At 39.4% G+C, this 26,143-nt stretch overlaps 1 protein-coding gene across 1 annotated transcript; it reads right to left on the bottom strand.

The window, feature by feature from the left end:
* Positions 1 to 2,700: 2,700 nt before the first annotated feature.
* On the bottom strand, positions 2,701 to 21,478 carry LOC143410743 (cadherin-11-like). The gene is made up of 6 exons (XM_076871493.1): positions 21,251 to 21,478; positions 16,939 to 17,233; positions 13,855 to 13,974; positions 11,925 to 12,092; positions 8,689 to 8,876; positions 2,701 to 2,958 (listed from the first exon to the last, which is right to left on the bottom strand). The coding sequence occupies exons 1-6, from the start codon at positions 21,476 to 21,478 to the stop codon at positions 2,701 to 2,703; spliced, it is 1,257 nt and encodes a 418-aa protein (XP_076727608.1).
* Between the last annotated feature and the right edge of the window lie 4,665 nt (positions 21,479 to 26,143).

Here is a 26,143-nt window from a genome sequence, read left to right as displayed (position 1 = left end):
GAGACAAGCAATAATTTCTGATGAGAATTCAGGGAAATCAGAACCCTCATGCACTGCGGTCATGATGTAAAATGATACAGCCATTGTAGAAAATGGGCAGTTTCCCAGAAATTTATTAGAGTTACTCTATGACCCAGCTATTCTACTTCTAGGTATATACCAAGAAAAAAGAGGTATATAAAAATATGCAAATACACACACACACATATATTCTTATCATATATATAAATTGCAAATGTTTTATCTTTTTTTATTTGTGCATTTTAATTATTTTAATTATACATAGCAGTGGGCTTCATTCCCATTCATACATGCACATAACATAATTTGGTCAATTTCATTCCCCAATATCCACTCGTTCTCTCTCCTCCCTCCACCTGGTTACATTCCTTTAATCTACTGGTCTCCTATCTAGTCCCATGAGATCCTCCAATTTTCCTTTTATCTTTTCCTTTTTTTCTCTCTATAACATAAAATGTACATAGCAACATTAAAAGAGCCAAAGGTGAAAAATACCCATATGTTCATCCAGATGACATAGTTAAAATACAGTTTAGTCCTACAAGAAAATATTTTTTTAGTAATATAAGAAAGTTAAATAAATATGCATTCTCCAACAAGACTGAACCTCAAATCAAGTAAACAGGAAAAATGTATTTATGTAAGACCACATATTGTATTACTCCATTTATAGGAAATGACCAGAATAGTAAAACCTACCAAATAGATTTGTGATTACTGAGGGCTGGAGGCTCATTTACAGGGTGATAGAAATGTTCTGGATTTAGTGGTGATGGTTGAACCATCTTGTAAAATATACATAAGACCAAGAACTGTACACTCTGAAAGGGTGAATTGTATGTTTCATAATATACAAATTTCCAGGAAGCAAGGAAGAAAAGAACAATAACGGTGGTCAGATTCATCCTGTAAGCTCTAGTCTATTGCCTCCTGAACCAGATAGACATGTAACCAGCACTCTTTGTTGTCACTGGTCAACACACAACCATAGATGTCACCATTATGTAGCAGATGTGACCATGATATGAAATCAAAGCTACCAGGCAGGGCTGCTAGTCAATCTCTAGGGATCCCTGGAAGTATTGTTAGAAGATGTGACACCTAAATGGATATGCACAAAATGAGCACAATGTAATGACTTAGAAAGACAGTTCAACTAGCAGGAAGAACAGGTAAATAATGGGCATTGGGAGAGAGCAGAAGTGCTTCAGAAAATGGCACTGAGGTGAAGGCATTTGAAGAAGATCCATAAACCAAGTAAAAGAGTCTAGATTATTTCAGAGAGGGGCTGCATTGTGGAACAATTCCATCACTGACATTTTGTTGGAGGTATGGTGTGATATTTGGATGTGCACTTATAATGATCACTCTGGCTACAGGACTGATGATAGAATAATGGCTGGGAAATGGGAGGCAAGGAGACCGTGAAGAGTCTGATGAAGGAATCTAGGCAAGAAAGAAATTGGAGGATCAGCCTTGGGGTGGAGAAACATGCTAGAATCTGGTCCCAGAAAGGTTTCAGGCAACTGTAAGTAAGTTTCCACAAAGTAAATGTCTTAATCCATGGCTCAAGTCCCTTCTCAGCCCCATTCCTATTCCTCTCTCATCCTTATCATCAGCCTCACCAGATGGGATTGGGGAAGCAGGATAGTTTTCTAAGTAACCCACATGTTTTTCATTATGATAAAAACATGCTAATGGTATTTGGCCCATTGTTAGTTGTTCAAGGAGCTCAGCCACCATCCCACAGAATTTCCTTCCCTACCCTCTTGCTCACAAATGGTATCATTCTGGGCCAGTCACTACATCTCACAGAGTTTCAATTTCCTCTCCATTTAAGAGGGAACAATTCATGTAACAATAAAGTTAAGGGATGAATCAGATCACATTTCAAACACACCTACTAGAGTAACTGGATCAGAGAAAGATATTCAATAAATTATAATTACTATAATTATTTCATAATCACTATTTATACTTTATCAGACTTCATTAACGTAGACAGGCCGATCTGGTGGTTATATCAGGTTATATCATTTAGTATACATCTGGAAATCTGCTCCAGAGAGAAATTATATCACTTGAATAGACCTATCCAAAAAGCTAGTAGCTGAGGTGAAGGGAAGCTCATGTCTTCTAAGTCTGAATCTTGTTTAAATTTTATTGAAGGTTAAAATCTGGACACTGCTGGAATGGAATGGTGTGTGTTGTGGTATCACTCAAAAGCTCCCATGTGACACAATGCAAGAAGGTTCAGAGGAGAAATGATTGGGTTGTGAAAACCTTGACCCAATTAGTGATTTAATCCCTTGACAGGGATTAACTGAGTGGTAACTGAAGTGGTAGGGGGTGACTGGAGGAGGTGGGATTTGGGGTGTGGCTTTGGGGTATATATTTGTATCTGGCGAATGAAGTCTCTGCCTCTGCTTTCTGATCACTGTGATGTGAGCTGCCTTCATCTTTCAAATTCTCCAGTTGTGATGTCCTGCCTCACCTGGAGCCCTGAGGAATGGAGCCCTCTGTGGACCTCTAAAATGGTGAGCTCTAAATTTTCCTCCTCTACAATTGTGCTGGTTGGGTCTTAAAATCACTCAGCAAGAAAGTTGGCCAAAACAGTGTGGTTCCCCCAAACTTCTATCCAGCAAATTCCCCATATAATCTTTTAAAATAAATGCATCTTTACCTTATTTTGCTGTTGGCAGCATCGGGATCTTTGGCATGCACTCTCCCAACCACCGTGCCAGTGGCTGCATTTTCTTGGACTTCGTGGATATAACTTGGGGCCAAGAACATGGGGGGTTCATCAGCATCTTCTACCGCAATCTTGACTGTCACAGTGTCCTTGAAAGGTCCGTTGCTGATGAACTTTGGGTCGATGTGCACATTGGCTGCCTCTACCTTCAAGCTATATGCTCTCTTGGTTTCAAAATCTACAGGCTGGCAAGAGTGAAGAGAAGATTGACAACCAATTCCTTTAAAGGATAATGGAAGAGAAAGAGCTGATTGTTTCATAGGGCAAAGTAAATAGTTCCTCAAGGAGAGAAAATCAGTGTCTATTCAATATCCAATTACCTGTGCCATTTGATCAGAAAATCAGACAAATCAATTGTTGAAATGTTGAGTGTGCTTAGTGGATAATTCGAAGAGAAGGACAGACATGGAAATACCATGCCTTCTAACAGGAATCTCATCCTGTATAACAACACTATGGTTGTCCAAGTCTGTCATTCAAAGCCACCAGAAGAAGGGAATTAAGACAGGAAAAAATAAATTTTGAAGTCCATTCTATAAAGTAATAAAATCCTTGGTAATAAAAATACCCCCTGAAATTGAGCCAGTGTGATGAAATAATGTGATGTTCCTTTCAAGTGCCACACCACAAACACTAGACATCCAGCTTAAACATAATTGACAACCTCATGTTTTAGATTTCTGACCAGACTGTTTTTCCCAAAGCCTGAAACCCTTAAGGTAGTCCCCAAAATGTTACTTAAGGTAGTTGGTGGGTAACCTGGGAAGGTGGTATCAATAACTACAGTATTGATACAATTAATCCTTTTCCAATTCATTGAATCCTGGATATCTCAAAATAATGCTTATGTATCTATTGCGTTTCCCAATGTCCCTTGGGGGAGTCCATGGTGCAACTCTCTAACTAAACTATAAGGATATAATTTTGTTTTGATTGCATTCATTTTTAGGTGGCCTTCTATTAATGGTAAGTGACAAGACAATGAAGATAGTGCTTCCCTTTGAAGAAATGTATGTATATGATAAATGCCTATTTAAAGAAAAATAAGTATAAGCAATACAGACGTTTTATACAGATACAAAAAAACTGAAAAGTAGCATTTGAATTAACAGAAAACACTTCTTAATTTTGAATGAGGAAGTAAAATGAATCAGTCAACAAAGGGTAAGAAGAAAAATCATGGCAAAAAAAGAAGAAGGTTCCATGCCTAGAAAACAACTCCTCAGCACTCTAGATGATGACGAACTACCAAATGTTTAGAGAAAGTTGAACTTTTAAGGCTAGCATATCAATCACATGGTTGTCATTTGCTTGGCAAACACTTATTTTTGAATGGGCATACAGGCTTGGAGCTTAGTCCCGCCCACTTCTGCACAACTGGAAACCAAGGACGATTCAGGAAGGTCATACACATTCAACATCCCTGGCGCTTCTTCTATCATCTTCCCACCTACATCTCAGCACTCAGGAAACACTTCCTTTTCCTGCAGCTAAATCTGTCCCCAGCCTCTCCATAATCCTGGGTGGGACCCAGCAGCTATTTTATCCTTGGCTATGCTCCTGAGAAGCAGAAATAAATGATATTTATAGGCTAACGATAAGAGATTGCTGTGGTTTCTCACAAATCTCTGTACTTATTAGACAGAATCAAGAACTTGAATATGATAGTTCTGAAACCAGGTAATATGCAATCAGAAAAGGTGACATTTTGTTCAGATAGCTGACTAATGCCCCTAAAGCAGAACCTTTTGAACTTGTGTGTAGGCCTATAGCTAAGGACCCAAACATATGTTCCCAATGGAAACAGGTTTTCTGTAGTTAACCATTAAATCCTGACACAGAGTTAGAACTCAAGAAACATTTTTTTTTAATTTTTAATCTATTAAAAAAATGAATTATGTATTTGCAAGACCATGGAGATGCTAGGGTCTCACTGATACATTTTATTCATATCAAGCCAAGCTTGGACGTTCAGGACTTTTCCCAGGTTGGTAAGATTCTGATGAGACTTCTGGAAGTCAGAACAAGCCCCATTGCTTTATGAAGTCCTTTTCAACAAGCACAGGCATATTTGTATGGTCTCAGCTGCCATTCAGTAGCTCTCACAGCCTTCTTAGTTAGCACAGGGGCATTCCAAAGGAATCTATGGAGACTTGGTGATCTTTGCTGCTCCAAAGCCCAAGAATGGCTGTACCAGGGGATGATGTGCATCAACTGTTTTGACTGAATGAAGAGTAGAGCTGATGAATGCATAAAATTTAAGAATATATTTACAGTTTATTCCCTTCCTCCTCCCAAAAAGGATTTGAGGTAGTTTCCCATGTGAACATTTATATCCATGTTATGAGTAGTTGAAATAAAGCTAAATGAGGTGACACACTGCATAAGCCATAAAAATCTTAATACCCCCTAGTTTACTAATCCCCACCTCTGAACATTCTCCCCGAGGGATTAATTCAACAGAAAAACCAAACAAATAATATTCAAAAATGCATAATATTTGTGAGATATAACAGAGGGTTATATCTAATCTGGGAAAAATGTACATACAAAACACCAAATCCAACTGTGAGATTTTATTAAGGAAATAATGGTCCATCAATAGGATGGGATGTTATGTAGTCATTAAAAATGATTATGTATATTATATAACAGCATGTAAAATGTTTATGATGTGGCATTAAGTTAACAAATCATATCACCCTACAATTTCAACCATGCTAAATGTTATGGATCCATGGATCCACATCTAAATACATGTGGCCAAAGCACATAAAGAAAAAAAATCAGATGTAAAATACAGTTTCATTTAAATAAAGAGTAGTTAAGATGTCTTATAAGGATGCTTTCACACTGCTTCACAAGTTTATTTGATTGAAAATAAACAGCTTAGAAACTGCTGGGATTTCTTTGCATTCGATGGGATTCCCATTTGGTCAAGGTATTGTAGTGAACAGATTGAATTTTTGCCTCCTGACCCAGCCCAATGACTGCAACAGCACCTAAAATACTCATTTTTATTTTACACAGGTCTTTAAACTAAACATAGGGATCAGCTAAATACCCTAAGAGCAGGTCTTCTGTAGTTAACCATTAAATCTTGACACAGAACTCAAGAAACATTTTTTTAATTTTTAATCTATTAAAAAATGAATTAATGTATCTATTAATCATTTCTTGAATTCTTCTCCTTCACTACCAGCCCACTACCTTTTCTGTTTCTTTTTTTTTTCCTTTTTATAATGCCCTTGAATTCCAACAAACATTTCTCATTTGGTCCCTCTGCACCTGTCTCAAGACTCTAACACCAAATGCATCGCAGCCTCTTAACCATGTCCTGTTTTCATTGAAACCAATCCTTCATGAGCTCTCTGTTTTGCCTTTTCTCTCTTTATCTGTCTGGAAAAATCCTATTCAGTTATCAAGACTCAACTCATGAACTGCTTTTTCTTTGAAGTCATTTGAAATTGCAGTTGATTTTCAACTGGGGAAAGATTTTGCTCTCAGTCACTCCAGGGATATTTGGCAACGTGTAGAGCTATTTTTTTGTTGTTGTTGTTATCATCCCTGTTGGGGTGAGGTGGAGTGTGTACTTACTGACCTCTAGTGAGGAGAAGCCCAGGTTCTCCCGACATCCTATAGTGCACAGAAGAGCCCCTTACAACAAAGGATTACCCAGCCTGAAATGTCAATACTGCCAAGGCTGAGAAAACCCCTTCTATTTTGATTATCTTTTCACTGAATGGTCCTGTTCAACTGTGACACCCCCCCCAACCCCCGTGGTCAGGACTCTATCTCTTCTATTTAGGTTTCTAGCTTTCCCCAAATCCCTGATTGGTAAATAATATGAACTCTGTAACTCTTGGTGGAAGAATATATTAAGAAATGAATTAAAATGCTGTAATAAAGAATATCCTTAAAATGCAAAAATGTCCCCATGAGCTCTTCATACTCTTTTATTAAATTGTATATGATAACTTCCACAAGGACCTACAGTTTTACTGTGTTAAATTGACCTTTGATTTTTTTTTTTTTTCTTTCTGGTGAACATTTGAAACGTTGTGCTACAAGTTAAACCAAATGTTTCTTTACATTGTTTTAAACTTAAACATCATTGTTTCAGAGAAGAGTATTTCATTTACTGAAATAAATATAGGAATAAGGGGAGTGCACAAATAAATCATCTGTAGAGAGCTCATTTGCCATGTGTGAGATCCACAGGGGTGATTTGAATGTTTTAAAATTTTAGAGACACGGTGTGTGTTTATGCCCGGAATACACTAAAAAACAGGTGACAACCTTAGCATAACCAACTATCCAATTACTCAAGCAAAGGATGGAATGTTCATGCTAGTGTCAAGCAGGAGGGACAGTAATATTAATTAACAAAGTAAGTTGACAGCTTGAGGCGACACACACAATTGATACAGCTACTATTGCAAAGTGGAAAAAAACAAAAAAGAATAACCTATTCCCTTGGAGCTGATAATTTGTCTTCCTCAATCATACCATTCATCATCATTCATGTAGACTTTTTCAACTATCCAGGGCTCACTCCACTTCCTTATACCCCAATTTCTTTCACTCTTTCAGGACAATCACCATTTCCTTTTTCTTTCTTCTGCATCCCCTATTTTCCCCAAACCCAACATACTTTCCAATGTCATGAAAAAACAGCTTTCCGGAACACACTACTTCTTGTTCCCCCAGCTGAAAGATTTTCTCCCAGCACCAGTCTTCTGCCACCCCACACTTGTCTTCTCTTCTCTCCAGCTACTGGCCCTTTTTAAAATTTTTTTTCTGATTCTTCAAATTAATTTTTTTATCAGTGTTACAGTCCAATCTTTCTCTTTACACCAAGAAGTTTAATATTCATGCTACAAAACCAAGTAGAAAATGAATGCTTGATTAAAACCAAGGTAATCCCATCCTCCAATTCAGATTTAATGCTCCATACACTTTGATGATGGAGAGGTGTTGATTACTCAAGTGGTAAATCAGGGGGCAGGAGAGGGGACCATTTTAGAGTATGCAGTGACAGACTGCTTCTTCACTTGAGAGTGAATCTTATCTGAACTTCCTTGATAAGCCCTTTGTGGCCGAGTTATTTCCAACAAGTGTCTGAAGAAGGAAGTTGTACTAACATAGGCTAGGCGTGAATTCCACATCTGTGGCTGTGTGACTGTCACCAGGTCAAATTATTTAATGCATCAGAGTCCCAGTCTCTAAAATCAAGTCGAGGCATCATTACTCATGTTTTTTTTTTTCCCCATGTAAAAATAAATGAGAAGATGTTTGAAGAGGTTCAGGCTATGTCTGACCAAGAGCTCATACTGGACAAATGTTAGATTTATAAAAGAAAATTAGAGGAAATCATAAATTCCTCTTCCTAATGAATTAATCCAAGAGACATGTTTCTAATGATGGTCTAGCTGACTGTGGTAGAGGGTCTATTATTGTTTCTCCACATTCAATGCTAAAAGAAAGTCAAGAACGAAGCTGATTGGATCAAGTTTCAAAAAGAGCCCAGCAGAAGCAGTGAACTTGGATGTTTGAAATAAGAGGGGTTCTGAACAACCTATGTTAACAGGCTCAGTGGGGAGGGCCAACGGAGCTCAGGGCTGCTTTTACAAAATGCAGGCTTCGTCTAACTGTCTTCCATTGACTAGAGAATGGTGCCCAAACATAGGCCATCTAACCAGAAACCTCATGGAATCATGGGCACGATTTGTCAGCTCCCTGGGCAGTAACAGGAAGGAACACGGTTCTGTTATTTCCCCAGAGCTCAGCACTTGACTGCACAGCAAGTGTCTCTCACATCCTCTTTCTTCACCTTCCTTTCCCTGTCACCTTCGTTGTCACCTGGGCAGAACAAACCACATCACCAACTGGAGCCATCCCTCACCCTAACTCACCTTTTTCAGCTTTACCACGCCTTCCTGTGTTTCGTAGTCCGTGGTGATTTCAAAGAGCTCCATACCGTCTCCATCAACGATGTTGTATGTGACTAAACCGTTTTCTCCAATGTCTGGGTCTTTAGCCTTCACTCTGCCTACTTCCTCTCCAGGGACAGCTGCTTCGGATACAGACATCTGGTATACGCCTAGAGGTAGAAGACGACATATACTCTTATTTCCCTTTTTATTTGGAAGCTGTAAGACTTCAGATTTCATTGAATCCCAATAAATTTCTCAAAGGGGTTTGAAATTGAACTTTCTATTGATTGAAAACATGAAAGAAGTGAATGGCTTGGAAGAAGGTCCCAGATGGCCTGCTTGCCAGAAGAATGCTCTCTACAAAGGATGATAAAACAATATTGGGGTCCTGGGTGTAATGCTGAGGGTTACCTGCCACGTGTGAGGCAGGAGAGCCACACTCAGTTACATTTCTCAACAGACAATGGTGGAGAACCATACATGATTTCAAATAGCTCAGTCTTCTTTTAAGTGCCTTTAAGGACCAGTTATGGCATTGCCAATTGCCCAGAAAAAAAATAAACTAAAATACCCTTCACTATTTAAAAGACATTGACAAGCTCCCTATTTATTTTAAAATCAAATGCAAATTTTAACTTTCAAGGTCAGGACACTTTGAACTCAGAATGTGGCTCGCCTCTTACTTTTGCTCTTCTGCCACCAACTGAAGCACTACCTTCTCTGAAAAGTTTTCCCACAGTGTGGCCCTTCCATCGATATTTATTCAACATTTATTGGAAAGCTAATATGTGCCAGGCATTGTTCCATTCTGCACAAACTCAGTGGCAAGAGTCAAGATTTCTCCCTTGAGGAGATAGGCAAAAGAGAACAAAAATCCACAAATATGTACACACTAATGTCACTGAACTGCCAGGGGTTTAGGGTGATGAGTGGGTTGTGGTTATGTGTGTATGATTTATGCGAGGGCAAGTGTGTATGTGTGAATGGGTAAAGGGGTTGTGCAAGTGGGTGTGAAAGTGTGTGGTTGTGTGTTTGAATATGTCGTGAGTGTGTGATGAATGTATGACAGATATTCATGGAAGTGTGTTTGTGTACGCGTATGAATGTGAGTGAACACACAAGTGTAAGATAAATCTGTATGGGTGAGAAGGAGAAAGAGATTAATTTTGAAGAATGAGGCCAAATATGTTTAGAGGAAGATATCTAATCTCAACCAAAGGGACTGAGCAGCAGTAACAGTGGAGTCACTTAAAGCCAATGGCAGCACCCTGGTATATACACATTAGCTAGAAATCTGGTGAGACAAGTGGGCCTTCTGTTAGGAGATGATAGTATGCAGGTAGGTTGTGGCTTAGTCGTGTAAAAAAGGCAGTGGAAGGCAAATGAGTTAAATTCTTTATGTTTTATTTTCCTCTTTCATAGTTTCCTACAATACTGTGTATTTATATTATTTGGCTTCAGATATTTTCAGTTCAGAACCAAATTCAATTTCATCTCATGTGCCTTTCATGTTAAAGGCATGGTGGGAATATCTATAGATAATCATCAACATAGGGCAATGCTTAGAAAACCTGGTATAAGTTGAGTTCCTACAAATCTCATTCAAGTTCATGACCATGAAACTGGTGCAGCTGGTACAGCTACACTGTAACTTTACTATAGGATTCTCTATGAGCAAGAACAATAACAGCTATGCATTAATAATCCCATGTGCCCTACTCCTTCCAGCACATCAAACAATATTATAATGTGGATAATGAAGCATGTGGCTTTTAAAATGTTATATGGGCCTTAATCTTGTTGACGATGCTGAATCTTGTACCTAACCAGGCAAAGCAGTTTTTCCCCATTTGGGAGACCCTATGAGAACTGATGGTTGCCTCTAATCTTCCACCTCAATGTTTCCATTTTCTATACTGTTCTTTGGACTGCTTTAAGTAACCATGGTGCCTCTCTGGGGCCACATTTGGTTTTCTTTTTTATTCTTCCATTTTCAGTGCCATCTCTCTGGTAATAAATTTATGGATTTCTCAAAAAAGAGATACCTTTGTGGTGAACCCCACTCCCTGCGACTAGCATTGTGATCCCACTCTACCCTTGTATTCACCTCCATATGAGTGGATTTGTGTTCAAAGTTTGACTTTGATACAGTCCTTTGGCAACTTATGCCACTTTTGATGGAAGCCAGTTTGATCTGTGAAATGTGGGGTTTTGCAGGGATTTATAATATTAGGGACTTATCATGAAATAATGGAAAAGATGGTGGTTGTAATCACAATTATTAATCACAACCTTCCAAAATCATTTTTTTAATTCCCTCAGCAATTCGATAAACTTTTTAGAACAACCCAGATAACAGTGGCTGACGTTTGTTTGTCATTTTAAGACTTTACACTAGCTTTTGTAGTCCTAATTGTAATCCTACTAATTAGATACTGTGGAAGAAGGCATTTTCACAAAGAGCTCAAGAAATAATTCCTATCCCACATACTTTTCAACACGACTTTGATGGTTCTCCTATGGAAAGGTGTGGTCTATAGCAACCCCACTCTACTTCTGGGCTACTTCTGACCACACTGGAAAGGTTGCGATGTGACTTCAAGAGGCTAGGTCACACGAGGCAATGCAGTTTCTGTCTGATGTCCTTGGGGCTCTTGTCTTTGGGACCCAGCCACCGAAAGTTTACAGGGAGAGGAGCCAAAAATCAATATGGGCCCACTAGACATGTGAGAAAGCTATGTTGGAAGTGGATCTTCCAGCCTCAGTGGGGCTGAGCCCAGCTGATACTGTGGAAAACAGGGAAGAGCCGTGTCCTATAAGCCTTGTCCAAATTACAGACTCATGATAAAACAAACAAACAAAAAACTCATAGGCAGTTTGTTACATAGTAACGAATGATTGATTTAGATATTATCATACCCAGGTTAGTAATAAGAATACTAAGACAGAGGAAGGTTAAGTACTAGATCACAGTGTTAGTAGATAAAATCCCTAGCAAAACGAGTCATAGAAATTGTCACGCCTTCTCTTTGTCCCACTACCTTTATTCCACTGAAGTTTTGTGGTTGTTGTCATCTTGCCTTTGCCTTCTGCAAGAATGACATAAAGAGCTCCTAGTTTTCTGCATTTTCCTTTTCACAAGCTGAGCAAAGCAGGAAGGGGTCAATATAGATGGGGGGCTGCTGGTGGCAGTGAAGCCAAGCCCACCTACTTACTCTGCGGAAACTTTGGTGGGTTGTCATTGACATCAGTCAGTGTGATCGTCACTTTGGTTGTCCCTGAGAGTCCGCCCATGTGTCCACCCATGTCCTTGGCCTGGATCACCACGTGATACTCCTCCTTGGCCTCCCTGTCCATGTTGGGAAGGGCTGTTCTGATGATACCTGGGCAGGTGAGCAGGAAACATCACAGATACTCATTTATAACATTAGAGCAATGAAATGTTTTAAGCACCGGATGAGTAAAACAACCTGTTTTCTGAAAGAAAAGTCATTTTAACATGATAATTGTAACTGAAAGCAACCACACCTGAAGCATCAGTGTCTTTTCAAGAAAATCATGAAGATTATGTAAACTGCATTAATTTTCATTTTGTTTGCTTCACTGTGCATGCAAATAATAACCTCATTTTTCTCATATGTAAAAATTCTGAAGTTTGAGTTCCCTCCCGCATGGCTGTCCATGGCTAAACAAATATCTTTGAACTTCTAGTTGATTTTTGGAAATCTATCTCTACATGTGATCATTAGAAACATTTTTATTGCTCATATTCAATTTAAAGTGGGAGGCATATATTTCACAGAATACTGTAAAATGCTAATATTAATTTTTTGAAAGAGCAAAACAAATGATTTAGGAATATATGCAATGCTTATACAAATATGTACTGTCTACTATCACTGACAACAGTAATAAATTCATGATTGAATTCATCATAATCCCTGGATACTGGAACATGATTGGCATGACCACTCTGCACTTCAATCTCAAGGAGGATGTGCAATGTTTTTCTCTCTGAAGATAAGGTAGTACTTGTCCTAAAAGTATAAAAGGAACACTGAAGAAACTCAGTCCTGATCTGTCTCTTCCTCCCCAACACTTGTCTGTTTCTGAGCAATACCTAGAACTCATTTTTTTTCCTTATATGTTAAAAAATTTGGTAGGTTCCAACCAGTAGTTTTTCGTGCATCCCTGAGACAAAGAAGGCTCCAATTTTTAACATGTCGACAATCTAGATGAAGTCCCATATGTATTTTTGGTTATCCTGGAAAGGGTTATGAGAAATCCTTTGAGAAATCATAGCAACTAACTGCATAAATCATATTCTGAGCAAATAAATGAATACTTAGGTAAAAGGAAATTATACCAAGTAAATGAACAATATCTGGTAGGCTATGTATACACATACATATACATATGTTATCAAATTAGTGATAAGAAGAGGCACAGATTATTGGTAAATATCTTTTAAAATAATGGGACATACAGGCCCCTGAAATAATATTGTGGATGATCAGCTTTGTAGGATTGTAATGTTTATTGTAGTCAAGAGTTAAATTTGGTATAAATAAAGTGACAGATTTTGTTTTCTGTTTCAGTCATTGTATTGATTCACTTTTGGGGGTTTGCTCTTGTTTTCTGTAAGAAATGTATAAATTATTTATCTAGATGCTGATGTCCACTGGTAATCTATGCTCACAGCAGGGGAGATCGAGAAAGTGCTGTCTCTCTCCTGAGGCAACATGAATATTAACACCGTCCTCTGACACTCCCTAGCTTGCATAGTGGTCTTCAAAGCATGCTTTGAGAGCTACTGGTATTTACACCAGACTCCAAGTGTGGGGGTCTCTTAATCTGAAACCACAGTTCAAGACCTTTCCGACATTCAAGTTGAAGTTTGAAATCATTTGTGGTAACCAGGTGAAACACAGACACAACAATAATAAATATGTCACACTGTAAGCCAACTGTTTGCCAGGCACATGCATGGAGTGTCTAATCCTCACAGGATTCCTCTAAGGTGGCCCTCTTTATTTTTATTTCAGATTTGGGAAAATTTGGGAGACCAATAGGTTTTGTGAACAGGTGTGAACTCCTTATTCCCAATGCATCACAAATCACAATGACAGTGACATTCTATAGTACCTGTCTGTGCCTCCACTGAAAAGTAGGGCTGTCCTTCAAGGATACTATACACTAATTTAGCACTGTTTCCATAGGTGGGATCATCTGCATCAGAAGCTGTCACCTGGATTACTGATGTTCCTGAAAAGGGGAATAAATTAATTAGAAACATCCCTTGGCTTTTCAAATTACATTCTTGTTTACAAAGTTTTATTTTAAAATGAAACTCAGAGCAGGGCCTCACAATCAGTCAACAGATTCTCCATTTCCTGGAGTTGAGATGCAAAGTGATCTTTATTTTTCCCTTTCTTCCTTCTCTCTTTCTTTCCTGTTCCTTTTAATTGCATGGGTTAAAACAAAACTTTCTATATTCCTATTACATTCCGCTATGCTTAGTAGTTAAAATAATAATATGAACATCTTTGCCCAAACATTCTAAGGCTCATGCATTTGAAATGCTCAGTATATCAAATAATTAAATAAAAATCTTCCCAAAGAGCATAATAAATGAAAATTAATGATGAATTGCATTTCACGAAAGGACAGAGTGCAACCTTCCATCTGTAGCCTGGCAATAAATATATCATTTATTGTAGCCTTGCATGTAATAAAATTGTGGCTAATACTACATTTTAATTAATTTATGGCTATAAATATTGTGCAGAACGTTGTTGCCTATTGACATGAAAACAGCATCTTTCCACCTCTAATCAGTCTAGCAGCCACATGACAGGAGCTCACCAGCAGGCACCTAGTATGATCTGAGGCATGCATTCATGGGTCCCAAAGAGGATAAACCAGTGAACTGTTCTTTGCTGCTCACAAGGACCAAATATCTGGGGTATGGAACACTGGAGAGAGGAAAGAGGAGCTGGAAGTAGAAAATTGTCAATTTCCCAACCTCTCTGCACCAGGCACCATTTGGGACTCATTCCATGCATTCTGCCAGAATTCCTCTGTTGGGTGTTTTTTATATCCATTTTACTTGTGGGACATTTGAGTGAGAGGTATGATGTTTTGCAATCTCTTTCACAAATTGTTTATGGCCAGAGTCAGGAGTCTAGCCCCAATTCAGCAAGCAAAGAAAACAGCTGGTTCCTTCCGGACATTTTCATCAGAGAAGAAGGATCTGTGTGGGAGGCAAGGAGGCCCAGAGATGTTGTTTCTAAATGTTCTTACTTTACAGTGTTGTCAGAGACTTTCATCTCCTGTCCAAGTAAATCTCACTCTTTTCTGGTTACCTCCCATAATTCATTGTTTATGCGAATGGTCTTTTTTGAACTCTTCCCAAGTTCAAATCTTCAATGGAGACTTTACAAAGGAGAAAAGGATCATATCACAGCTAAGCAAATTACTAATTTTCATGACTAATTTACTTCTAAAACTTTTGCTAAGTGCTTTTCAACTCTTTGTATTTTAAATCCATTTTACTTAACCTTATTTTATGGATGATGAAATGCAAACTTAGAAAGGTATGAGAAGTTGCCTGGGTTCATGTGGCTGGTCAGAGGTACAGCAAGGATTGTGTCCCAGTACTGTCTGACACTCAGGACTTCACTTTTATATGCCATTGTGGACAATCTGGGTGCTATACTGAAGCACCCAGGACCATAGTGCTGAGAACAATAAAAATTCCTGTGGGTTATTCTTTTAGATACCTAGCTTTCCCATACCACCTCTCTGCTGTTCTCGCAGCTCAGTTCCTGACTCTGCCATCCCCTATTTATACAGATTTAGTTGATGTCTATTATTTCTCAGTAGAATCCAGACCTGTTTATTGAGAAAGTAAAAAAAAAAATCCTCTGTGGGAAGTGGGAAGGGAAGAGGTTGGAAAATGGCTTGACCTGATTTCACAAAGTATGAGAAGAGCTTGAATTTACTTGGAAGAGGAAGGAGGATCCAAGAGGCTCCCATATGCAGAGTGGGAGGGCCTTGAGGCTGTCAGAACACATCTAACATTCTTGAATTAGCTGACCCTCATACTTAGGACTTGGTTTGCTCATTCATCAAAATGGACTGTGTGATGCTGATGGTGCCTACATTCGTTTGAGCTCATGTGATCACATGCACCCCTGATCAGAACAGGCCTGCCCACTGTGTGAAAGACGGACCTTTTGTCATCTGAGGTGTGCTTGTCAAAAGACTACAACCGCATGTGTGCTAGAAAGCCAAATGGAAGTTATTACCAGAAAGTGGCCACTCGCAGAATGCCTTCAGAGTCTTACCACTTAGCAATGCAGTCTGCCTTCAAACACACTGGAATGACACACCTACTTCTAAATCCACAGGTATCATAATGTGGTGAAGTGAACTGTGCATTCTGGATCCACTTAATCATGCAGATGACCCTGGGTAAATTAGTTAACCTACTTCTGCCTTGTGTTTCTAATCTATAAAATAGATGCAGTTGGACCTGGTACATTGCAAATAAATAATTATGTAATCACATAAAAAAATTAAATAAAGCTGGGCTCGGTGGTGCACACCTATAATCCCAACAAATCGGAAGGCTGAGGCAAGGGGATCACAAGTTTGAGGACAGCCACAGAAACATGACAAGGCCCTAAGCAACTTAGTGAGACCCTGTCTCAAAACAAAACAAAACTAAACAAAACAAAACAAAATTAAAACGGTTGAGATGTGTCTTAGTGTTTAAATGCCCCTGGATTCAATCTCCACTATACCCACCCTGAAAAAAAATTAGATAAAATATTATTAGATGGTCTCCATCCAACAAAGACTACCATTGCTATTATTTACTGAACACCAACCAATATGGCCCATTCCCATTTCACAGAGGAGAAAATGAAGGATAAGAGACTAGATATAATTGATTCTGATTCAAACACCTGAGAATACAAAGGTCAGAATTACCCAGACTCAATCACATTCTTCCCTCTTCTCTGTCCTTTAAAAAACCTTCAGCTCTAATACCTCAAATCCATTTGAACTTCCCACTACACCAGTGAAAAATTGGGGTTTGTTATTTTTTCACAAAAGATACAGCACAAGTTCTACTTCCTGACTGGGGAGGACAGGCACCAATTTGGCCACTTGCAGGGACACCAGGTAAGAAAGTGGAGCAGGTCTTCCCCACTTACGCACCCACATTGGACCTCTCAGGCACATTGGCATGATAGGTCTCATGCAGAAACTCCGGAGGGTTGTCATTAATGTCCTGGACCTTGACGATGAATTCCGATGGTGGTTCCAGTGGCCGGTTGGTGTCCCTGTCCACTGCCTGAGCCATCAGTGTGTACTGGGCTCTCTCCTCTCCGTCCAAAGTCTTGGTGGCATGAATGTTCCCTGATTTGTCATCAATCACAAAAATGGTTCTGGCTCCTTCACCTGAGAGAATGTATTTAATGTTCCCATCACCAGAGTCAATATAGGAATGAAGCTAGGAAAAGAGAAACGGAGATTTGTAATTTCACAAGTGGTGGAGCAGGGAGAAAGTGACCCACTCTGATTGCTACAATCTCTGCACACACATATGTGCATGTGCACACATACACACATCATAAGAGTTCACCCTTATTTTACAAATGAAGAGACAGAATCTTAGGGAAGATCTTTGCCTTGGCCAGGGTCACACAGCTGAGGAACAACCAGGCCAAGGTTCAAACATTTTTCTTTTTCATTCTAAGATTCATTCTCTTCCTTTTCTTCATTCCATACACATGTGCACATTCAAAATATACACACATACACATATATCATAATATTCATTTTAAAAGAAATGCATCATATTTTTAAAAATACATATATGCATTTATGTAATCATAAGTCTTTCTGGTTTCGTGCTCCTTATCCTTCATCTTCTCTGCTCAGAAGTCACCATTTTTTTACCAGATTCATGTGAATTCTTTGGAAGATATTCTCATCTACACAGTTGCAAGTAGATCTCTACACTCACATGTGTCCTCCTAGCTTATTTTTACCCAATAAAAGTCAGAGCACACACTTCATTCCTCACCTTGCCATTTTCCTCTAACAGTAAATTCAGGTGCCCTTCTGCATGGATACATCTAGGACTACCTCACCTACAGTGTGCATATTATTATCACCTCTTTTGGGGCTCCTCTTCAAGGGACCCTTGGGGTGTGTCTAGGACTCTGTTATCTCTAACAAGTCAACTGATAAGATCTCCGCAGAATTGCTGTTGTGCAGCACTCTGATCTGCAGACACATCTGGGGATATGTCTTCATAGAAGAAAATTCCATTCTGACCACAGGGGATGGTCAAGTGGGATGGGGTAATACATGTGAAATTCCATAGACCCTAGAAACAACCTTAAAATCCTTGAGGTTTCTCCCTCTGGGCAAAGCCTAGAGACAAGGTGAAACCTTCCTAAATCCATACTTGCCAGGCTAAGAAATCACCCAGGTTCCTTGACTACCAGCCCTGTATCTTTTGACCTTGAGTCAGCCCTGCTTTTGGAACATGAACTACCTCCAAAGACCTCATTTGATTTTCCTGTGCAACGAACTCTCTACACTTTGTTGTTCCATTTCAATTTCGGAAGGCTTCATCCTAATTTGAGTAGTTTGACCCTCATGATGCTCTTTGTGGGAGAAGCATTATTTTTCCTGTTCTCATCGGCTTCCACAGCAGGCAAGTGAACAAGAAACCCTTGATTCTCCGTGCTATATAAGAAAACCCATGACAAGCTAAAATGTTTTATCCAAATGACATTTACAATAATAAAAAAATAATTGTTATTACTAATTATATTTAATATTACAATGTTAATAGTATTATTAATGCTAATGGATTATTATTATTACTACTCTAATTTTAATTATGACTATGAAACACAAAGCATAGAGAGCCGGCCCCGTCACAAAGCAAGATTGAACATGAAGCTTTTTAAAATTTCCAAATTATTTCAGTTTCTGAAAAGATACCTAATGGATTCGTGGTGTTTCAAATACACCAAATATTTCAGTTCAGAGGAATACATGTGGGGAGGTATTACAAAGGTCATGATGTCTCAGGAAAAAAAAAATAAAACTTTACTTCGGAATTTCTTATTCAGCACGAGCTGTGTGTTGTTGTGAAATCGTGGCTGACACACTTTCAAAGAACAAGACCATTTGTGAATGACATAGGAAGTTATTTGATGGTGTATAGCGGATGGACAGAATTGCTCCAATCTTCATAACATTTTCTCGTACAGAGGCGAGGTCCCTCCCTCCTGGCCCCCAGCCCTTCCCAGGGTGGTGGGGGTGTGTTCCTCTGTATTCTCTCTTCCAGAATTGTCAAAAGTTAGGGGATCTGTCCTGTGGCTGAGGAATGAAGAAACAAGTCAAAGTGGCCAGAGACTGAAAGTTTGTGGAGGTCTTCCTACAGGACACATGAATCTGACACCTTCCTTAGGAATTAAACCGAGAAATTTCATGAGCAGCCAAAGAACTGAAAATTTTACAGAATACACTCCTCCTCGCGTTTTTTTTCCTACTTTGTTTTCAGATTTGCAAGTCAGATATGAATTCCCTTTCTCTCTTACAAAGAGGAGTTCCAGGACTGACAATGATATTTATCAGGCTTCACACAGAAACCAGTTTGGGCAATGAGTGGACTCTTTCAAGGGATCAGTCGCTGTGCCACGCCCAGCCAAGCCCTGACTCACAGATGGGTGGTCTCCCTCCTCAGCAAGGCACAGCACAATGCAGACTGCATTTCCTACAAGACATCTGAACCTCTATGGTTTGCCAAATATGACTTTTTCAGGGAATCTTGAAGCACTCAACCTTGAATGTCGTCAAATGAAAGGTTGTTACAGAACAAGACAGCTTCTCGATTGCTCTGATTTATGGGGAACTAGCCCAGCACCATTTCAAAAGGAAAATTCCTATGATGCAGCCAGTTTTTCCCGCCCACATCCATTCTGACATGAGACTCATGCTCAGGTGTGAGCTGCGGACACACTTTGACTCCCCCTTTTTCCTATGTTTCCTTCTAGTAGCCATGATCATGGCTGCGTCCACAGAGATGATGACAGGGCTCCCCAGATCCTGCCCTCTGTGTAGCCCTCCCACTGTAACACATCATGGCTCCCCAGTGAGACAGTCCCACGGCAGCAGGTTCTGTCTTCTCGGAGCTATTTACATGGAACTCTGCACACGGCTCAAGCTACATAACCTCTGCCTCAGCTGAAGTCTCAGAGACTGTCTCTTCTACTCAATAGAATTTCCACCTCCTGGGGCTATATCCATAGCTTTTCATTTAAGGTACAAATGAATAAAATTCCTTTGGTACATTTTTTTTTTTTCAAAAACATGTTCCCAGCCCTAAGCAATATTACTGAGGCTCCCAAATCCCCTCCAAGTATGCCAATGATATAGATATGAAATGTTTTCCTTATGTTAAGGAACAAAAGAAGATAACTTTGTTGGAATCCAATGGGTTCAAAAATGCCTCGGACCTCTGCCCTTGCCTCTTTCCCCCTTTGTTGAGTAACTTCTGCTGGTCTTTTAGATCCTAAATCGTCCTTTCATTGAATTTCATCCATCCTCCTTCTCATTTTAGTTTTTCTCTTTCGGCTGCTGAGGAGACTGTGTCTTTCCCCCTACACTCCAAACTCTTTCAAGCCAGGAATTATTTTTAACCTGGTTTAACACATGCCTAGCACTGCACCTACACGTAGTAGGATTTCACTTCTGATGCTTATAAATAACAATCTCCTTGTCATTCTTATCACTATCATCTGCAAAATACCTGCATATTTTACCACAAATGAGAGTGACGAGTCAGTTTCCCAAATACGTTTTGGACCCTCTACCCTTAAAGCTTTTTTGATAATGCTACACAAAAGAGGCAGAACCTGAGTACGGCTAGGAATCTGAAACCACCTCCCATGGGATTTCCCATCCCTAGAGCAACAGGAATAAAATGATGCCCATCCTGTGACACCCCCTCACTGATCTCTTCAAAGTCAGGCTCAGAACCAGAACCCGGAAACACAAGCACAACCCTTTCTCTGATGCAAAGCATCTTGGGGTTTAGTGAGAAAGAGAGAAAAGTATAGATATGTATAATACAGCAAAGCAAGGTATGATAAAAAGCACAATGAGAGTTATGAAAATACAAAGGAAAAGTAGCCGAGTTGGGGGAAGAACGTGATCAAGGAAATGCCCCTCAGTTGGAGAATGATTAAATAAATTATGATCAGTTCCATTACAGTAGACTATGAAGCAGCCTTTAGAAAAAAAATTATGATATTGCATTAAGTGGGAAACATGAGTAAGTTTATATCTTGGGGAAAGACTGAGAGGATGTGTGTGCATGATGTTGGGTTTTCACTGATGTCAGATCCTGTGTGTTTTCCCTATCTGTTTTTTATTTTTATTGTCCATATGGTATTGTTCCCATGGGGGAGGGAAACAGGTAAACGTCACATGAAAGTCAGCTTACCCTGCCCACGAGCACAGGGTCAGGCCCTGTGTACTCCTCTATCACAAAGAACTCGTTCCAGACCCAGCCTCTTTTGGAGCGCTGCAGCACCTGCCCCTCCTTGCCCTTCTCATGATGTCCATAGAACGAGGGCCGCAGGTGGCTTCGTCGCTCCAGAGCAAATGCCTGGCTGTGGCACAGCATGCTCAGGCACACCAGCGCGGCTTGTAAACAGTAGTTCTCCTTCATTTTTGGTTACGTGGTAGGCACAGGAGAATGCAGCTGTCACCCTTCTGCCAGCCCAGCCGAGTGGTATGCCTTTCCTATGGTAAGTCTCCGGGGTACGTCAAGCAGACCTCTCCTGGAACGGAAGGTCTTCACTCTCTGAGCACATCACATCAGGGCTGCCCACTTCGCCAGGTGGCTTCTGCAAGCAAAGAGAGGTTTGATTAGCTGCAGGCTTCACCCTCACCTCATTTCATTTCCATTTAGTAAATATGTTTGAGTGTCAGTCTTACCACTTGTCAGCCTAGGGAAAGTTAATTGATCTCTTCTGAGTTCAACTCACTCATTTATGAAACGGGGATAAGAATCCTACTCATTGCAAGGTTGTTGTAGGGATTAAATGAGTAATACACATAAAGTCTCTTAGCACAATACCTGGTTCACGGTATTTATCTGTTAGTGTAATTGATTGTGCATGTGTTTGGTTAAGTTCTTGTAATAGATCAACTTGGAGTATTATGAAAGCCCAGGAGAGGAACAGATAATCCAAACTAGAGATGGCAGAGACTGGGGCAATTAAGGCAGATTATCTAGAGGGTAGAATGGATGAGCACAAGAAGGGAAAGAATGGGATATATTATGGTTTGGATGTAAGGTATCCCCACAACAGCTCACGTGTGAGACAACGCAAGAAGGTTCAGAGGAGAAATGATTGGTTTATGAGGTTAAGAGTTGGGTCATTGGGGCAGGACATCATGCTATATATTTTGTATCTGGCGAGGGTAGATCTCTTTGCTTCCCTCTGCCACACTCTTCTGCCATGATGTTCAGCTTCACCTTGAGCCCTGAGGAATGGAGTCTGCTATATATAGATTGAGACCTCTGAAACAGTAAGTCTCCAAATAAACTTTTCCTTCTCTACAATTGATCTGGTTGGGTCTTTTGCTCAGAGTGTTGAAAAAAGCTGACTGAAACAGGATACCTTACAGAAGGACTAGCATGACCCTAACCCTACAGGTAGTGAAAGGCACAACATATTCCAAGACTTTAGTATGACTGGAAAATGTAAGGAAAGCAGGCAATGGAGCATGATAGAGACAAGAGGTCAGGTCCAATCCCAAGGATGATGGGCAATAACTGTGGAAGGTAATTAGACTTGAAGATCAGATAGGCCTGAATTGAAATACCACTTCTAGATCTTATAAGATGAGTGACCTTGGACATGTCAATCAGTTACTATGAGCCCCTGGGGTCTCCTGTGAATGACAAGGAGGACGAGAACTTTTGCACCCACATAAGACTGAAGACCGAGTGGAAAACTGACACATGTTGGCTTGCTTCCACTTTTCCTAGAGGGCCACAATCTACGCCTGCAGGTCTCCTTGCTTTAGGGGTGAGTGCAGATGGAGGTGCCCAGAAGAGGTGCTTTCTCTAAGGGAGAAATTGAAGAACAGGAATAACTCAGGATACCATAGCGATTTGGCCTTGGTAGTCTAAGAACTAAAGAAATTAGAGGAATTCTAATTTGTTCTAATTCCTTCCTTTCTGATGGTCTTTGACTCTGCCAAGCCAGGCCCCCTCTTTTTTTTTCCTTTTTTTTGTAATATGGCAAAATGATATTTGGGGAACTTATAGATACAAGATAATTTCAGGAGTCCAATCATTGTTCTCGACATCACTTGTGATGGTAGCATGATAGTTACTTCTCAAATAATAGAAAGTGTAATATTCAAGATTTGTGATATGCGGGCACTTGGGTGGGTAAAAGTGTAAGAGAGAAAAAAGCAGGTAAAAAATGAAGTGTTTGCCATTTAACAGTTCCAACCTTAAACACAGCATTTTAATAAGACACTAAATGTTTTTTATATAGCAAGCCAAACAGACAATGTGGAAAGAGCACAGAGAGGCCCCAGGAGTGGTGAGATCCCAAAATGAGGGAAATAGGAAGCAACAGGAAAGTCTCTGGGACTACATGGTGAAGAGAGAGATTGGGTGGGAATCTGCCCCAGCTTATCAAGGAACCTCATGATTTTCCCTTTTGTGACAATCTGCTTCATTCTCAGCAAAATGAAGCCCTTGATTGAAATTCTCTATACAGGCCTCCATCTTCATATTCGTGGTTGGAGCTCTGGTGAGAGATGGCAGGGGCCAATTTTTCCCCCTGACTCATATTATGTCTTTACTAGACAGGAAATCAGCCTCTTAATAGTTGAGTTTATATCTTATTTGATACATACCTGGGATCTGAGCTCAAAACAGTCCATCCACAAAATTCGAACATATGATTTAAACCACATACTTCAAGTTCAAAATTAATATTGCCTCTATAGAAATTCAAGAAGCAAGAGAAAAGGCAGAACATATGGTGCTGTGAGATCCCTGCCCATTTTGTACCATGCCAAGTATTAAACGTTCATTCACATGGTGATAAATTATTCTTGCATATAAACTGTGAAGTGTATTTGAAAGAAAGGGTTTAATTAAAGTCGATATTTCTGCACCTCTCTATTCTGGCTGCCATTTTGCTGTAAAGTACAATTATTTCTGACACCAAAGTGTTGAAACTAGATGACAACTTTTTCCCCCTTTTTAAGCAAAACAATCTAGCTTAATGTTAATGCGTTTAAGAGTTTCCATATGACCAATAAACAATCAACCTTACCCTTTGTTAGACAGTAAAACTGTCTGCTTATTTCTGTTGGAAAAGACAGTGAAATAAACTTGCTTGTGAATGTCATTGTCCAAATTCATTATGTTAAGTGCTCAGATGACTATGCAATATATAAAAATTTTAATGATTCCTCTAGCTTTGTATAAGATGGGTTTTTATCCCTTTTTGTTTATTCACTTTGAGAAGGAAAATCTATTTACAAAAGTAATTTTATAACCATTATTCTAAAAGCTTTACAAATATTAATGTGTCTGTTGATTTCTATAGCAATATTGTAAATGGACATGCTTCTTGTTTGAAAGGAGAAGGAAACTGAGGTCCAGATTAAAAAAAAAAAGAAAAGAAAAGAAAAAGAAATTTATGCTAGGTTAGGCTTCTGGTATGAGGTGAGCTGGGATTTGAACCCATGCCATCTGAGTCTAGTTAGTTTTTTGCTAATCAGCGAATTAATATCTCTTTCCATTTCTTTTATATTTCATAAGGAAATTATATGGACACTGTAATAAAAATGACAACCTAGCAGCCACCTGAATGTGGGAAGTAAGCCAGTAATTGGGTGTACACCAATAATAAGATTATAATGAAAATATTGAAAAATAGATAACATTTCTCAGGTGCTATCTGCTCAATGTTCTTGCAAGGGATTTCCATGAATTGAGTCACCCAATCATTCCAACAACTCTACAAAGCAGTACAAATATTATTCCTGTTTTACAAATAAGTAGTCTGAGGTGCACCAAGAAAAACTAACTCACCCCAGGTTACACAGCTAGGAAGGAGGGGAGCTGAGATTGAACCCCCTGCATTTTGCCCAAGTACTTACATTACTATCCCTATGATTCTACCTGTCATGCCTATTTGAGAAAAGACTGAGGATGAGATTGTAGAAACACAACCCCAGGAACACATAATAGACTGACCATGACAATAATTTCAGTTACAGGAGCAGGAAGGCTTGGGGTAGGCTATGATAAAAATTATAAATTAAACCCAAAAGAAAAAAAAAGAAAGCATTTCATAGCAAAACCAAAGAGGAACAGGAAGTAATTATATCAGCCCACCCACACAAATGTACACCCACGCCTTAATGAATTCATAGTGCACAAAAGTTAAGCTTTTTTAAAAATATTTTTTCATGTTTCTGAATTTCTACATTTACAGGTTAAATATGAATATATAAGTTAAAATGTACTCAAGAATCCTTTCTTCAGGTTTTGTTTTTTTGTTCTCTTTTTTTTAAAGGAAATGTTTCTAGAATCTGGAGAAGTGATTGATGTATTCAGTGGTAGAAACTTTGTAGGAATCTCGCATGAAAATTAATAGGAGACCTCCCTCCTAAGAAGACCTTGATGTTGGTAATGATTAGGAAAATATATCAGTGTTCTAATTAGCTTTAATAAAGACCCCCAGGGAAGTTCTTGAACAATCTTTCCATTAAAGTACTTTCCATAATGCCTAAGCATGGGGGTTCCTCTAAAACATATAGGAGGGCTTTATTATATGAAGGGAGCATATTGCTTGGAGGGAAAAATAAATGTTGTTGAAAGTCACAGGAGTAATAACATGACAGGAAAATGGATTTGCAAAACCACCAGCCCTAGATGGAAAGCTCTCCCCTCTATCTGGAGAGCAGATAGCCCGTCATAAGCTACTGCGCCCTGAGCATAAAACTCTCTTGCTGTGCCTGCTTTTGTCTCTGTAAAAGAAAATGACATATACGGGTGTTTAAGTATATTTGGACTCCTGCTGGAAATTGTTATGGGGTAGAGAAGGAAAGAGGAAAGCACTTAACAAAAAGGAAACGGATTTGAAATTTCAGCTCTCTCCTCCCTACAGAGCTGGAAGGATCAGAGAAGACGGACCCATTCTTTTTATTTCCAGGTAGCTAAAGACAGGTTATCATTAATGAAGGATATTACCAAGGCCCGCACTAGAATCACAATCCATTCTGTACGGGTAAAGTCCCCTTGTTGGTGAGCTCTGGAGCTCCGATCTCCCCTTCAACAAACACAGCTTTG

This window comes from Callospermophilus lateralis, chromosome 11 (genome assembly GCF_048772815.1).
Source record: "Callospermophilus lateralis isolate mCalLat2 chromosome 11, mCalLat2.hap1, whole genome shotgun sequence".
NCBI classification, from domain to species: Eukaryota; Metazoa; Chordata; class Mammalia; order Rodentia; family Sciuridae; genus Callospermophilus; species Callospermophilus lateralis.
This window is presented reverse-complemented; position numbering and strand designations above follow the sequence as displayed.

Excerpts from the sequence above, each read along its gene's own strand:
- LOC143410743 (XM_076871493.1), bottom strand. The coding sequence starts at position 21,478 with ATGAAGGAGAACTACTGTTTACAAGCCGCGCTGGTGTGCCTGAGCATG. Across the intron at positions 13,975-16,938 it reads GCCTGAGAGGTCCAATGTGG|GAACATCAGTAATCCAGGTG; the intron begins GTGCGTAAGTGG and ends TCCCCTTTTCAG. Across the intron at positions 2,959-8,688 it reads GCGTGGTAAAGCTGAAAAAG|CCTGTAGATTTTGAAACCAA; the intron begins GTGAGTTAGGGT and ends CACTCTTGCCAG.